General features: G+C 40.4%; 1 protein-coding gene across 2 annotated transcripts in view; it reads left to right on the top strand.

Moving 5' to 3' along the window:
• Positions 1–17300, top strand: part of psd2 (pleckstrin and Sec7 domain containing 2) — a 36773-nt gene that overhangs the window by 10527 nt on the left and 8946 nt on the right. Inside the window, exons 4-7 of one of the 2 annotated variants that reach the window (XM_039615515.1) lie at positions 15035–15223; positions 15826–15906; positions 16638–16765; positions 17131–17189. In XM_039615515.1, coding sequence (XP_039471449.1) covers positions 15035–15223; positions 15826–15906; positions 16638–16765; positions 17131–17189 — 457 coding nt within the window. The remainder of the gene's footprint in view (positions 1–15034; positions 15224–15825; positions 15907–16637; positions 16766–17130; positions 17190–17300) is intronic. The other variant, XM_031751411.2, reaches the window with a different exon arrangement.

Here is a 17300-nt window from a genome sequence, read left to right as displayed (position 1 = left end):
GGCGTGAACAAGTGAAGCCCAGCTGTAGGTCCTTAGAGAGGGGGACAGGGAGGGCTGGTTGGGGATGAAAGAGGTGGTCCGCCTCTTTAAGCAATTTTTCCACATATGCAAACTGAGACAGTTCTTTAAACAATAACCAGCAACAAATGTAGGCATGCGTTACTCAGCTTGAAATGTTCATATTTTTGGAAAATAAAGGAACTGAGTCTTTCAGTGTTTATGACTGCACAGTTTTGTGCACTCCAGCAGAAATGTTGCATTCACACAACAGACTTAAGCCAAACTGAGCAAACAAAAAGTTGCAATATAAGGAAGCTTTAACATTTTGATGAAAGCAGTGGGACTGTTAAAGCAGGACTGCTGCATTTGAAATAAGAGGAGCTGGTTGTGACTGAGTCTCTGGTAAATGTATACAGAGTTTATTCACCAGAGCTCCAGACTGTGGCTCGACTATTTGCTCTCTCCAACCTCTTTTGCTTGAAGGATACAGTAGAGAGAGATAACCTCAGTACTGTCAAATGACAGGTTTACGCATGACAGAAGACCTTTTGAACAGAAACGCAGTTTTTAGGAGGAGTGTGGTGGTTTTCTATGGGAGGGTTACACTAGATAAGATCCATGGCAGCCTGTCAGCATAATGAATCACTTGTGTGAACAGGACAACTCCAATTCACATACTCGTTGGGCTTTTCGACAAAGAGAACTAGTTTTGTTCTTGATGAAGATTACATTTTTGACATTTTGACCAGTAACAGTTTGGGTTGGAACCTGATATATTGGTTCACTATGAAGGAAACAGATCATGGTAATAATGCTTATTTCTGCCTCTCTAATGTCACAGACATTAACTTGGTGGAGTTTTGCTATTGAAACTATGATATATGTTATGATATTGATGTTCAAAGTTGGTTATGGTGAAAAACCATGTTGAACAAAAGCACATTTTTAGCCTTTAAACTGTGACACTTTGAGTGGGTGTAAAGTTGATTCAGTTGCAGGTTTTAGCAGAGCTTAGATGTGTTTTACACCTCTGAAAATTTCTTGTGGTTATGATTGTATGAAATGCTGAAAAAAGCTTATTAAAAAGTGCCAAATTACCATCAACTCCGTGTACTTCATGGGCCTGTAGCTATTATCATAATACACATATATAAAATCAAAGCTTTATTTATCCAAATAATTAATCATTAAGGAAAATATGCTTGATATAAACTGAATGTATACGAATCAAGTACATTTCATTTGACCAGATTCCATTAAAAGTAATTTTTTACATTTCATGTAACAAAATTACACAGAAATTTTACATGTAACATTGTTACAGGAAGCCAGACCTGGAGGGATTGTGGGGACACGGTAACAGCTGACATGACTTTCTTACAATTAATTACCTTAATAGCAGTAAAATGGGTTGAAGGAGACAATGTAGAGCCACTGAAGGGGGAAGCAGTAACGCGAACCATATGGCGAAAACATGTAACTTGAACTTTGGCTATAGGTCTCCCTGGCTGGTGTGCACACAGTCCCTGTGGCGTGTTCACCAGCTCTTTCCCCCTTGCACAGTTCCTGCAGTTAGAAACATACTGGAATGCCAAATAGATGCACAGACCTTTGACATTATCTGCTCAGCTAACTGCTGGGATTTGCTCAGACTCTCTGGTATGACTTACAGGATGAATGAAGGATTTTGGATGTCAGTTCTGCTCTTCTTTTCTCCTCTCCTTACCAGTCTACAGATGTTGTACTTTAGGCACAGTCTTGCTTCCTGACCACCAGCGCCAAGCTGAATGAGCTATTGTTTATGTCATGACATCATCGTCTTCAGCTTTCCTCGGCCCAGCAGGGTCTTAGAGTGAATGTGAGTGTGTATGTGTGTAAGTGGGTGATTATTGCTCCGTGCTAGCCAGCCTGCCAGACATTTGAGCACTTAAATCTAGAGTGGATACATCTGCTAGTCAGTCTTAAAGGGAAAGTTTAAGATTTAAAGATACTAACAGTATCCAATTATTTAATTCTTGATGTCCATTCAGATGCTGTTTTTCAGACTATTAAAAAGGGAACCTTTAAAACCATTAGGAATTCCAGTGCAAGTTGGTCTTTTGATATTCTCTAGAAGGATCATGGATCATGTGCTTCTGAACTCCTTGTGCTGATAAATGAATTTCCTTGCCTTACATTCTTCTCTCTGCGTGTCATTCAGTGTCATTGTTTTCACTGTCTCGATTCATTTTTCCACTTGATTCATCTTATCTCACTATATCACATCTTAGTTATAACACACACACATAAACACATATCCTCCATTTCACCTACACTGCTCTCCTACCAGCATATCTTATCTTTCATTCCTTTTGTCTGCCTACTTCCTTTTTTTCTGGTGGGTAGCCAAAGAATTGCCATCCTTACACATTTTGGCACCTTGGGCGTCATGGACAACGGGTCCTTTTCAGTGCGGGACCGAGCAGCTGCAGAGCATAGAATAAAAAATGACAAGTCAGTCAGTCAGTCAGTCAGCTTGGCAGACATGTAGTTTTTTTATAATCACATTTGCCCATTATTTTCACTGAGATCAAGAATTTTAGTCATAAGAAAAAAAATTGTTTCAACTTTGGTGCTTCTCATAGACTGTATAAGAAAATGGACATAGCCACAATGACATCACTTACTGATTAGCGAAGTCCCCTGTTGAAGCCTAATGCTAGGAAGTTTGTCTGAGGCCTTCGTGGTGTTTCTAAAATTGGATGTCTTGAGTAAGGAGGGGAAGTGACTTAGAAACCGAGGGATAACACACACTCATATGGTAGTAAATTGCTATTTACAATAAGCCCATCCTAAAGAATATGCTACCTGGACCATAATTTATAAAACTGGACATTATTATGTATTCATTATGATGTAAAAGTAATGATTAGTCTTTTTGGCATCATAGATCAAGAGAACAGAACTGTTTTCCCCTGGGTGTCTATATCAGCGGTCCCCAACCTTTTTTTGCGCCACGGACCAATTTGAGTCCGACAGTATTTTCACGGACTGGCCTTTAAGGTGCTGCGGATAAATACAACAAAATAAAACCAGTACTGGTACCAAACAAAAGAAGATTTATTCATAACACACGGGAAAAGACCCAGGGAAATCAAATTAACGCTAAAAACGCTAAAAACCCTGAAAACCATAAATTTCACACCCGAACCGCAACTTTCGCGGCCCGGTACCAAACGACACACGGACCGGTACTGGTCCGTGGCCCGGGGGTTGGGGACCGCTGGTCTATATGATTTACAAACAAAGAAGATGCCCCCTGCTGGCCATTAGAAAAAATGCAAGTTTAAGAAACTTGCGTGTTGGCTTCACTCAGAGTTGTATCCTGCTCTGTATTTTCGTCTATGATGTTACTTCTATGTAATCGTGTTTATGCATTGCATTTTTCAGTTGTGTGACTTTGGATGTCATACCTCTGCTATGTACAAAAATATATGAAAAAAATAGTCTGTAGCCATGCTGTGCTATAATTGTCAGTGACAATGCTGACATTTCTTTCAGTTAGAGCCCCTGTTTTTCCTAAGTTTAGCATGTACAGCAATGTTAAAGGATAATACACCCTCTGTCAATTCTTAGGTTTTACATATCAGGATATAATAAACAATCAGGTCTTAAAATGAGTAAATACAACATCAGATGAACAACAACACATGACATATTACACCATGTCTTTATTTATTTAATAAAACCAAGACAGGATGCAGAACCATGATTCAGTAGCTTATAGAAACCCTTATTAGCAATAACTTGTGGTAAATTGAGGATCATTGTCCAGTTACATTACCCAGTTTCAGCCAAGCACAATGACTGCAAGGTGCCCAGGTCCTGTGGCTGCAAAAGAAGCCCCAATAATCCCTCCTCCACCACCATACCTGACAGTTAGTACGAGGCGTTTTTGCTGATGTACTATGTTTGGTTTTCTCCAGGCGTGGTGCTGTGCATTATGGCCAAACATCTCCACACTGGTCTCATCTGTCCAAAGGACATTGTTCCGGAGGCTTTGTGGTTTGTTCAGATGCAAACCTAAACCATGCTGCCATGGTCATTTTAGAGAGAGGGGGCATTCTCCTGGCAGCCCTTCCAAACAAGCCACACTTGTTCAGTCTTTTTCTGATTGTGCTGTCTTTAACATTTTACATGCAGAGGCCCATTTCTCTGAGCATTTCACAGTTTGACCTTGGGGTGAATTTGCTGGCACATCAACTTTTGAGAAGATTGGCAACTGCCTGGAATTTCCACATGTGAATAATATTTCTCATTGTAGAATGATGGCCTTAAATTGTTTGGAAATGGCCTTAAAACCCTTCCCAGTCTGGGTAGCAGCAGTTGCTTCTCTGAAATCATTGCTGATGTCTTTCCTCCTTGGCATTGTGTTAACACACCCCTGAATGCTCCAGACCAGCAAACTGCAATAACATATGCTTTGGTAGAGGCACTCACACTTTCTGATGATCAGTTTATCGAGTGTTTGATTACTAGTGTATGGATGCTACTTACCATCCTAATTCCAATAGAGGCATTAAGTATATATTTTGTTTTTCATGCACTGCTTCTGCATTTTGGAATAAATTTGTTAAATAATAAATGACACAGTGTAATGTGTCATGTGGTGATGTTCATTTCAGACTGTATTTACCAAATCTTAGAACCTGATAAGAACCAGAATATTTTCATTATGTCTTCATACATAAAATCTTAGAACTGAAAGAGGGTGTACTTTCTTTTTACATGACTGTAAGTTCATTTATTGTCTGGACTATGCAGATTGTTCACACAAGGCTCAAATAAGGTAAAGTGTTTTTATAAATGTAATAAGTAAAGACATGTTTTCTGTCAGTGCCCCTTTTTTTGCTTGTATAAGCCCCTGGGTGGTAACATTGTTTACAAGTAAAAGATAAGAAGTAATTTTCTTTTATGTTTTCCAAATTTGTTGTTGCTTATACCCTACATCTTAATGAAATGTGCTTCATTAGGCTACATCTGTTCTATAAACAGATGTTGTACTCCCTGGGCAAGTAGAAGTGATGAGGCTCCACTTTGAGAAAGCATACACTATCTTTGCAGTACATGTACATCATCTACAAATGTAGCTATACAAATTTGCTCAAAACCACAAATACAAAAACCTTAATGTTGCATATTTGTATATTATATTCATACTAATCTAAATATTACAAATATAAAAGTCAGATGTTTGATATCTCCTGTGATAGTGAGTGAATGTAAATGACAATACAGCTGAAGAGGCAGAGTGGTGTGTCTTTGCAGAAGAACACATTGGCATGCAGTGTGAAGCAGTTGGATCGGCATATGTGTCTCAAAATGCTGCAGAAACTGTTACTGAGTCATACATCTGATGTACACATGTCTAACATGCTCTTTGCGAATGAAACTGAAAGGCTGTTACTCCACGTTTTGCTTCAGTTGTTCATACTACTAATCTCATCTTATTTTTATATATTTTTCAGCTTTTTTAACCATAGTTTTTCTAATACGGCAGTCAAACCAGGTATTCAAACTGATCCAATTGGCTGGCAAACCTTGTGCACTGGTGTAAACTCACTGCAGTTTGTATGCCACATACACCTCAATTTGATCTGAAGTGGGCTGGAGAGGTTATTGCCTAATAACCTCTTTGAAACACTTGCAAAATATTTACCTTTCTTTTAGTGTATTATTTAATAAACCATCCATAAAACTAATGATAAATGATTCAGAGGGACTTTGGTGCATCCAGATGGTTATAAAATGGCAAAAAAAAAGCACAAAAAAAAAGAAAATTATATAGTAAGTTGCAAAAAACGGGCACCTTTCTGTTATTAAATGGGAAGCAAACATTAACCCCCCGCCTCCCCAACACACACCTAATTTTGTCTATCTATAACTTTGTCTATCTTTTACTTACTTTAGTGTGGTATACTGAGCCCAACTGACAAAATTAGTTAAAAGTCCCAAATGTATGCCCTCCTTCTTTGGAGTTTTCATGTTGTACAACACAATCCAGTGGGCTGAGATGGACCATTTATTGGACCATATGTTTGACATCCCTTCCCTGGTGCATATACAGCCTGTCCACAATTTATCCTTCAACGTTTGTAGCTGGAGCTTTGATGTGGTGCAAAGAAACCTAATCTTACCTCAGCCAAACCCTCTCTGCAGATATTCTTCCCACTGTTACTGTCTATTCTGACATCAGTGGGTGAAGATAGTGAAATGGGCAGCTGGCCACAGGAACAGGGAAAAAGTACAGCAGATACTGTAAGCATGCCAACCAGTACATGCAAATATGAGATGACAGTGCTCTTAGTCAGCAAACCTGGCTTTTAGTTTTGAGCTTGTACAGTTGTGTAGTTTGTCAGCCTGTCAGTCATTGGATTAGACAGTCAATCGCATCTTTTTTTGGTTACTTAGTCACTGTTACTTCACACAAGTTGTGTTGCTCTGTGCTCTGTGGGGACCATGAGTGAAGCTTAACCTTAATCCACAGAGGAGCCTAAAATTGCCATGAAAACACACTCTCTGTCGGTCAATCCATTTGTCTGTCCAGCAGCTTACTATAAAGCAGGCTATATCTACATAGTGGAGCCATCTAGATGCAGGCTGATTATGTGATAATGCAAACTGCGCTGGAGCATCCATGCCCTCAAAACAAACACACGCAGTGCAATACTCAAGAAAAAAGATCCAGTGTCTGGACATATATGAATGTGTTTGACAAATGTTCTTTGGCTGAACATTTGCATGAATACATGTGATTCCATTGTGTATGCGTATTCCTCCTGCTGGCTCACAAGCCTAACAGATCAAGCAGAGCAGATAAAAGCCAGGCAGTTTGTTTCCATATCAGAGAAGCAGCTCTGCTGCATAGACTAACCTCTTTCATACACAGTGTTGAGCGCAGAAACGCACATACACATGAAAGACATGTGGGCCAGAAGCATGCATAAACAAAAACTGTGTTTAATGCTCGCACATTCTAGCTCACTCAGTGACGCAGATATGGAACGTTCTTTATATCCGTCTTTCATATTCTTAATCTTTCTCTCTCTCTCTCTCACACACAGACACACAGACACACACCCACACACACGTTTGAGGATGTCACGTTGGGAATAAAACCCTTAGTGAGGTTCTATAGCACTGCTGAAACATCCTGCAGATTATCCTCTCCTGGCTCACACTCAGGCAGTGATATGGACACATGCAGTCCCACATACACAAAAATAGATGCGTACACAAAAGGTTTGCAAACAAATCTTTTTCACCCTCTCACCACAGACTCACGTGGTAACTGAATAGTTTCAGCACCAGCATATTTATCCCTGGCTATTTATAGCTCAACTCTATGTTTTATGACACATCCCACAACCCTACTGTAGAAGTGACTGTGTCTGCTGAATTATGTCTTTCTAACCATGGGTTTCTCTCTTCTGAGGCGTCTTGTCAGCACTTCCTGTATGTGCTAAGTGGAAGAGAAAGCAGACCATATGAAACATTTGTGCCCAGTTCTTGGCATGACTGCTCAAACTGTAGCTGATTTTACGGCAGATGGTAATCTTTAGTTGCTGTCAGATCAAGCTGCTGTGTTTAGTGTTTCACTAAACCCAAACCCACACCTGAACATAATTAGTCTCACCCAGCCAAAAGAGGTCACCATTGTCCATTGTTTGCAGCTGAGTAGGTGGTTTTTGGGTCCTGTGTGTTTCTCTGTGTGTGAATAAGAGCTTGTAAGATGGAAACATTAAACTACACTAAAGGTTTTCGCTGTTTTTAATTTTGTTGTTATTACTGATCGAAGGATTTCTTGGTCATTTTGTATTATTTAGCCATGCTGTGTTTTATAAAGGTATAAATGATTGACAAATTTAGGTTGTTGTATTCTCTCCTCAGTGTGTGGGTGTATCAGTGTTTCATCTAAATCATCAATCAGTCATTGTCTTGTGTGGCTTGCAAGTGTCAATGTTTAATTGGGCTTGCAGTCAACAGTAATAGTAACTGCTATTAAGAGCTCAAATCAAATACAAATTCTTAGAGTAAGACGCAAACAGCAAACAGTGCAATTTACCTTTCTGTTTGCGCATGTGGGCTGTAAACAGACTATTTTAAGAAATTGTTTTGCAAGGCTTTTTATGTATTGAGTTCATTTGTGTTTGCGACTTAGCAGGTGGAGCTCAGTTCTTTTTGAGTCAAGCTTCACTGGCTGATTGACTAAAATGCATAAAATAAGAGCTTGTTTTAATCAGCTACATGTTTTTAAGGCAACATTTCGCTTCTAAAACCTCATCAGCTGAAAAGCTGAATCAGTTTTTCCCACGTGCTGTTGGCTGCGGCATCATATTTGTGCTCCAACAGGTTTATAAATTCTGCTGTCTGTGTGGTTGTGTGTGAATGACAAAGGTTATCCATGAGTCATAGGAAGCCTCTCCAAAAACACAGACTTGTGACTAGTGTTCAGATGTGTAAAAACAGTAGTCCGACCACTGTTGTTGTCTGTATTCACCAGCCACTTTATTAGATGCACCTTGCTAGTACCATGTTGTCCCTGTTTTGTGTTCAGGGTACCTTGATTCTTCACTGCGTAGATTCAGCAAGGTGCTGGAAAACATTCCATACAGGTTTTGGTCCATACTAGCATGACAGCATCACACAGTTTCAGCAGTATTACTAGTTATGCATCCATGATACTCCACGGCATCCCAGAGGTGCACTACAGATGTGAGTGAGCTCATTGTCCCCACACCATTACATCACCCGTTCTTAGCTGGCATGTATTCTGTGGTCTTCTGTTGTTGTAGCCCATCTGCTTCAAGGCTCAATGAAATGTGTGTTCAGAGATGCTCTTCTGCATACCTTGATTGTAACAAGTAGTTATTTGAGTTTCTGTTGCTTTCCTATCAGCTCAGAGCAGTTGTGGCCATTCTCCTGAACTCAGGCATCAACAATGTATTTTCATCAAGGGAAAGCTGCTGCTCACTGCATAGTTTCGCTTTTTCTGACCAATCTCTGTTAACCCTAGAGATGGTTGTGTGGGAAAATCCCAGCAGATTATTAGTTTCTGAAACACATGAACAACCACGTTCATGCTCAGTGTGAACTGCAGCAGACCGTCTTAACCACGTCTACATGTGTAAATGCATTTACTTTCTGTCCTGTGACTGGTTGATTAGATATCACCTGTAGAACAGGTGTACTTAATAAAGTGTATAATGTATGTAGCTTTTTAAAAATGTCCACACCCTATCTCCTGATTTTTTACTTTTATCATTACAGATGCTTATCTTTTCTTTTTCTGTGCTTCTTTCCAGCAGATCAGAAAGCGAAAGGCGGCTTCTGATGTGTTCTAGCTAGCAAATGTACTAACATTACTCTGTGGTTTTGTGTGCTTTACATGATGGGTTATTTTTGTCTCATTTAAATTATATTTACATAGCAACCATCAGTCTCCCACTTCTTTTCAACCTCCGTTATATCTGTAGATATTTTTAGCTAAATGCCTCATTGTTCATTACACATGGACATTACGCGTGGATTTTTCTCTATCCAGTGGTAAACTCTTGCAAAGTAGAGCCAACCAGTCATATGTTGTCATATTAAGCTCAGGTGGCTTTACGTTTACCTTGGAACATGCACAGAAATCATCACATCTACTAACTGCTTGCGACTTCATGAACTTTAAGAAAACAGGACGTCCAGCTGGCGTTGGACTGATCTGCTGGCTCTCAGCCCTATAATGCAGAGGAAGTTGTGTTGGCTGGGACACACAGGGCCATTGTAAAGCCACCACTAGGAACAGCGCTATTCATCAGAAAAAAAAGTCTGTCCAGTCGCTCGCTCCGCCCCCAACATCCTCCCTTCAATGGAGCTTTCAGACCAACCAAGAAACTTCAAGGAAAGCCCTCCAAACACGCTCCGTGCATGTTCGCACTGTAGTGGAATAACACAGCAGTGTCACTGATCGTCTCTGAATACGCTGCGGTTTTATCGAACTTGACTTGGCTGAAAGTTAGAGCACCAAGCCGGGCCGATGCACAGTTTACCGAATACTGGACGATGAGGCGGTCGGACCGTAGCACGCCTTTAACCGCTAATTTCCGAGATCCGAGATGTGGAAAGAGGAATATGATGTTCACTTCGACTTTTTGCTGCAACTCCTGTAAGCTTGACTTTATCTCTGTAAACTCTTTTAAAGCTCTGATCTCCAGATGGGTGGGTACATTAACAATTATGCTGCGTGGCAAAATGGAAATAGTGAGGTAGCTTTGGTGTAAGTTGACCCTGGTGAAAAATTCCCATGATACTAGAATAATATTCATAGAAAGACATATTTATAGTAAAAACAAAGAAAAAACAGTATTTTTAATCTAATGTGGCACGTGACCGACGATGTTCTGAACTGGGTTAGCTATTACTTTTCATTTGAATTAAAAAAAAAAACAAATCTACTGGACTTATTATTGTTTTAATAATTCACCTATTGCATTAAATTGATCAGATATGACAGATCATAAGCTGCCAGAGCTCGAAGTTCAGGTTGATGAGTTTACAGAACTCATCAACAAAAATAAAAACACCACCCCTCTGATTAAGTGGAAAATGAATAAAAATAAGTCACTTGATCACTAGCTTACTGATCAAGAGATTAATGTCTTAATCAGTTATTGTTGGATTCAGTTCTAGTGATGTATTAAAATATGTATTAAATGGTTTGTAGCCAAAGACCTGATTGCTGTCACCTGCCTGCTTATTATAAAATCAGTATGGCTGATTTACTGTAGCAGCCACCGGTGTTATACCCTAAGGAAAAGAGCAAATACCAGTAATGTGTGTGATTCTGTTTGTTTAGTAAACAGTAAAGGCTGCTACTGTCATCAGTTCGCCGAACTAATGGTAACAAGTGTTTTTATTTACAGAGGTGCCTTTGTTTTTTTTATTAGGTTCCTTTCTTACATTTGTTTTTCTGCCAAGACTGAATCTAAAAGTTGGAGCTGTTGACCTCACTGACACGCTTGCACAACTACACACAGAGCTTTACTTCTGCCTCTACTCCTATACATCACCTTAGCCATAGATCAGTGTAGGCTATATGAAAGCGAAAGAAGAGCCTGTAAAATCACAGAATTTCACAATTTGGTTTACCCCATAATTGGTAATTACACTCATTCAAGATGTATTTAGGACCCTCCCCTTCCTCCCTCACGCACACCTTACACAGACACACCTTGTAGCTGTGGGCACGGGTAGTACACAGCTAAAGAGATTAGCATGTGAGTCACAGGCATGTCCTATCATGCTCTGAGTATGACACAGTCACACAGACACGAGTGCAGACTGAGTGGCGGTCACACTGACTGAATAAGACTGGCCTGGGGATACAAAATTGTGCCTTCACATAGACTAATAGCTTTGCTGTGTGCCACTTGGCCCTCAGTAACTCTGGGTGTCTTTTTCACAAAAGAGCTGCACTAGATAGCTGACACTTAATACTGTGTCTCTCTCACTAATATTTTGCGTTTGTGTGTGCCAGAGACCGTTGCACGGGAGGGAGACTGGCATCATTTTAGCAATTTAGCCCCACGACTGATATGAGTTTTGAATGATTTATAAGGACACTCTGAATGCAGTGAATTAATATGATCAGACAAGCGAAAGCACATTCACTGCTAACACCAGGCTGGATATTGTTTTAATGGTCTGGGACACTCATTTTATTAGGTGTATATCAACATGTTTGCCTATTGTTATGAATTTTTTCCCTTCATGTAATTGTTTGTGTCTCAAGTAACCAAGCCTTTGTGGGTTTCGGGTGAGAGTTGTGTATTGATGAGGAGCTGGCTATGCTCTGTTTTCTCCCTGCTGTGGGACATGTCCAGGGGTAGCTGTACAGGAAGCATTTTAATCGCATCCCTAAACCAGATCTGATGGCCCCTTTTCCACTCCAAAGAGCAGTTAGTTTTACTCCTCCCGGAAACTCCCCACCCTGTCCCCAAGGCTGAGCCTTTGCACGCTGTAAATGGCCATTTTCTGCTGGCCCTATCTGCAATCTCGTTGTCATTCTTGGAAGTGATGCTTTGCTATGATAAGTTGGAGGAGTTTGCATGACCCATCTCTTGGTGGTTGAGAAGTTTATGTATCCTCTAACTCTGGGTACTCTGTTTATGGGGGTAATAGTCTGTTGCTACCAAGGCAAATTTGCCCCAGCATATCAAGGGCCAGATGATGATTCTATGAGATTAATGAATCAGCCAAGACATGAAAGTGGATCCTTGTCTGGAGCAGGGAAATCAGAGCCCTTTGTGGTACTGAGCTGTATGGGTGTAGCACACAGTCAGCTAAACAGCGCGTGAAGTCAGGGGACTGAGTCTTAGCCATGGAAACTAGTCATTTGTGAATTTGCCTGTAGCTTTTGATTTTTGTCCACTGTCATTCTTCTTCCTGTAGCGTGGGATACTTAGCTTCCGCTGTATCCATAGTAACCAACTAATCCTTTACGACAGCAGTGCCTAATGTATTGAATTTACGAGGGTAATGAAATTGGGCTGATCACATTATGCAAAGACATCTGAATCATCTGTTGGTGCTGCTGGCGGTGCATCACGGATGCAGACACCGGCAGGAAATGAAGAAATGCTGCTGAGACTGACGGAGGTGAATGCGTGTACCTCATTTGTCATTAGGGTGCTAGTAAACATGCGAGTGTTGTATAATTTCCATTTGCTTTTTTTTTTATCATGGATGGAAGTAAACGTCATGCTGTCTTTTAACCAATACTTTGCCTGTGGGGTCTGGATGGAGCAAGTGCCTTACAGACGTGTACATCACATGTGGAGAAATGTCAAGCCTCTATCGACACACAGAAGTCACAGAAATGACTTGGAATCAAAAACAGTCCTCACTGATTATTAAAATGCCAGTAAAAAAGCTACACAGCTTCCCACTGATTGACTCTGGCGTGCATAACAATGTGCAAAGTATGTAGTCCAGTGCAGCACAGTGGACACAACATCAGTCAAGCTGCCACAGTAAGTCATAAATACATAAGCAGGGCACTAATTAATACTCTGCATTGATTCTCTATGCTGTCTTTACAACAGTTTAACAGCCAGAGAGCATGTGAGGCCTTTTGTTTGAATAAACAGACTATTAAACTCTCCTTCAGCTCCAGTAGCCTTCATCACAACCTGCAGTAATGGCCTTATTTATTAAAGGTTACCAACTGTAGCATGACACTCAGCCTAGCTGTCATGGTGCTACTTAGAAGTCATGTTGTGTCTTCTGTGACTGAAATCCTCAGAAACATGGTGATGTCCTCAGGGTAAAACTCTGTAACGCCAAATCCTGTTTTACAAACTGGACAGTGCAGTGTTTGAAAGATGTCTGCGTTTGCCAGACAGGGAGGGTCTGATGAAAGATGCTTTTAAGTTTCATTATGCAAAATGTATAATTTAGTGTCTTTCTGAAGCATGACCCATACTAGTGATTAAAAAGTCAGAACATCAGCTCCTGCTGATGTGTCAGTTTTTTAAAATCATTTTGTTGCAACATGATGGTTAAGCAAGTTAGCGCTGTTTACCCACAGCAAGAAGGTCCTATGTCTCAACCTGTGCATGGGCCTTCTCTGTTCAGTCAGTGAGCTCTGGGTTCCCCTGCAATCAAAAACATGTTAGGTAAATCATAGGTTAATGTTTCTATGTTGGCCAGGAAGCTCTTGCCCAAGAGATTCTAAATCTGAAGAGCTCCATTTCCTGGTTATATAAAAGGTATATAAAGGTTAAAGGTTTTTACTTCCCCCAATTTAATGTACAGTGCTAAATCACTAGGCTAAAAGCTTTTATGCCCCTCCACCCCTGTCAGATGTATTCCATTTATATCGATCCTGGACAATACTTGCGGAACTTCTAATAAATTGAATAAAGTTGACTTTATTCATATAAACAGTAAATTTGTGTTAGATCACTAGGATCAGAGGATGAATGATATTTATGCAGCTTTAGGCCTGTTGAACATGCTTTCCCCTACAGTGGTTTTACATCCTCCTACTTAGGCTTTTACTGGCTTTATTTATTTATTTATTTTATATTTAACCATAAGCTTAAATGAGTAACTCACTCGAGTGAAATAGAAAAGAAGAGCTTAATAATCGGTTCAGGCTGCTTGTCAAACGGTATATTCCAGCAACATTTAACACATTTCAGTTTGAAACATTACCATGTATTGTTACCATGGTGCATAGTGTTGGAAATCTGTCATCGATCCAGCCTGTGCAAGTTATTACTTTGCGCTGAAAACAGCACGTTCTGTCGTGTTCTCAACACTCACTTTATCTGTTCTTCACCTTTATTATTCCTGCAGGGGTGACTAAGTGCATTCTGTCTTTGGCATAAACTCCTTGTTTCATACTCTCACACGGACTCATTCACAGCTGGAATAGACATTTGACTGATAGACAAGGAGGATGCAAAGGGCATTTAACTAGCACATTTGGGTGTTTGGGGAAAGCTACCATCGAGGCCAGGGAAGGAGCATTACTTGGTCACTTCTGAGAAGCTTACTTTACTAACTTCCCAGCTGCATTTTCCCAAAATAGAAGGGTAGAATTGAAGGGTTTTCTTTATGTTATAGCCCTTTAATTCTAATTATCTTAGTGGTCCACAGTCCGAGATTAGTGGGGCTTTTTAGAGGAGATTGGGGCAGGTGAAATCTGCTTCAGCTGTATAATCAGCCATCATATCCACTGCATCAAAGTAGGACATTAAGTGACAGTGAAAGTGGGTCACCGCCATAACAAGTCATTTGAACCTCATTTGACTTGTTTTTCTGTGCATGTGAGCATATGTTTATGTAATTGAGTTTTATGCTTCACAGTTGAGCTTTTTCTGTTTAGCTGTGAGTGAGTGGGTGTCCATAATGGACATGTGTTCCATTCATTACCCTGGGTACCTGCTTGTGTGTGCGACTGTGTGTTTGTTTTTACATGTGTGCGTGTTCTCCTCCTCAGCGATGCCAACCTCACAGACGTGCTGTCTGACTCAGAGGAGTGTGATTTGGGCAGTCTGGAACACGGGAGCACGGATACTCTGGCCAATGGCTGCCGAGCTGACTGTGAGGCTGCGAAGAGGCTGGCCAAGCGCCTCTATCACCTCGAGGGCTTCAAACGCTGCGATGTGGCCAGACACCTGGGCAAGAAGTGAGCACGCATACAGAGAGTTAACACAAACACACACACACTCTGGTGTGATGGTCCAATACAGGGAGGTTTGTGGGCTTGCCACAAGTGTTCCATATCCATGAGACACAAAGATGATGGATATAAAAAAACAAACAAAACAAAACAGAAAAAAGTTTCATTAAACACTCCTGAATGTTCAGTTCAGTTCAGTTCAGTTCATTTTTATTTCAAACATATACATTCACCAACATTTCATAAAATCATTCCATGCAGTTGTTTGAAAAGGAGTAGGCTGAAGTATATACTTATTTAGCCCTACCCCCTCAGGTTTACATCCTCATCATCTAAATTTGAACAACAAAACGTTTACAATGTGTATTCATATCTGAATGTGTATCCATTATCTATAAATACTTCCCAGTAGGCACACAAGAATAAGGGGGCAAGAAGTCAGGTTTTTACTGTTTTGTAGGTAAATATAACTGTATTGTAATTTGGAATAAAATATAATAAAGTTCCGTTTAATCACAGGGGAGTTACACCCTTAGTCGCGGCTGTAACATAAAGTGTTATCAAACATTTATATAACATTTGTTGATGTGCTTTCTGTCTCCCTGCAGTAATGAGTTCAGCCAGATGGTGGCATCAGAGTACCTGAGCTTCTTTGATTTCTCTGGCTTGTCGCTGGATCGGGCCCTGAGGTAATGCCCACTCAGCACTGGCAGGTGATGAATGTGTGATGGTAGAGCTATTAGTGCATGCACCTAGGCGTGTGTGTGTGTTCTTCACATTCCCTCTTCACAACACATTAGCTTTGTGTTAATCAAGCTGTCGTGCTCAGTACAGTTAGCTGGTGTAGCTGACAGCTGCAGAGTACATCACGGTCTTGTATCTGACATGTTGCTGTCTCAGACTGCTGCCTTCAGTGCAGGACTTTCAGTTGAGTGAACAATGCTGATGAAAAGTGACATCCTGCATTCATTTTGGTGCTGTTGGGATCTTTACATATTCTGGATCTTCACAGTACATTCAGCCAAAGTGATGAGTTATGAAGTTTTTTTTGTAGACACATCATCTATATCTAAATCTGAAAAAAAGATGTCAGCAACCAAGATGGCTTCCCTAGAATAATAACTTTAAAATTTAACACCGTTAACAAAAACAGAAAATGCTCAGATCTGCGATAATAATATGCTTTTGTTGTTTACTAAAAGTGTCAGCTGACAAATCAATCAATATCAAAATGTACAGTATGAAATTGAGACTACAACTGAAGAAACCAGCAGATTTTGACACTCTGATCCCCTCTGATTTATTTACAGTTTAGATGTGGAAGCGGTACCATACTGCACTATGCCACCATGACCTTGCAGTTTTGGGTTTTTGGGGATTTTTGAGAAAAATGTTTCATAATGTTGTTCATGTGTGGCAGGAACTTCTTAAAGGCCTTTCCGCTGATGGGAGAAACCCAGGAGAGAGAGCGGGTCCTTGTCCATTTCTCCAGACGCTATTGCCACTGTAACCCCCAAACACCCACCTCTGAAGGTCAGAGCTGTGAAGGTGATGATAAAGATAATCAAGGGTAACAGTTTTATAATGAGAAAGTGAAAGTGTTGGTGTCCATGTAGAAAACAGTTGACTAAACATCCATGGCCCATAGTTTTGCATTGCAGTTGTTTTGCATTGCAGTTATGAAGCTGGTGCATTTCAATTCTTAAAATGTAACTATTGCAAATCACTTTGTAGCACCAGCTGAAATGATTTGAGTGTGTAGATATATTTTGTGCAGCACTGCAGACGTGTGCTGATGAATTGTATGTACATTGACTTTGTACACTATTGTTTTTATATGAGTGTGTGTGTGTGCTTAGAAAGAAGTGGTGTGAGATTTAGCGGACCTCAGCATGTGTACTGTCCCTTTACAGATGGAGCCCACACATTGACCTGCGCCCTCATGCTGCTCAACACAGATCTACATGGACATGTATGTATTGCATTTCTCTGACATTCTGATTCCCAGAATTAACAACCTTTCATTTGTCTAAATCACTCTTCATGTGACTTCATATTGCTATAGAAAGGCCCACCTGTGATG

This window comes from Oreochromis aureus, linkage group 2 (assembly GCF_013358895.1).
Source record: "Oreochromis aureus strain Israel breed Guangdong linkage group 2, ZZ_aureus, whole genome shotgun sequence".
In the NCBI taxonomy this organism is placed as follows: domain Eukaryota; kingdom Metazoa; phylum Chordata; class Actinopteri; order Cichliformes; family Cichlidae; genus Oreochromis; species Oreochromis aureus.
Note: the sequence above shows the minus strand (reverse complement) of the source record. Positions and strands in the feature narration are given on the sequence as shown.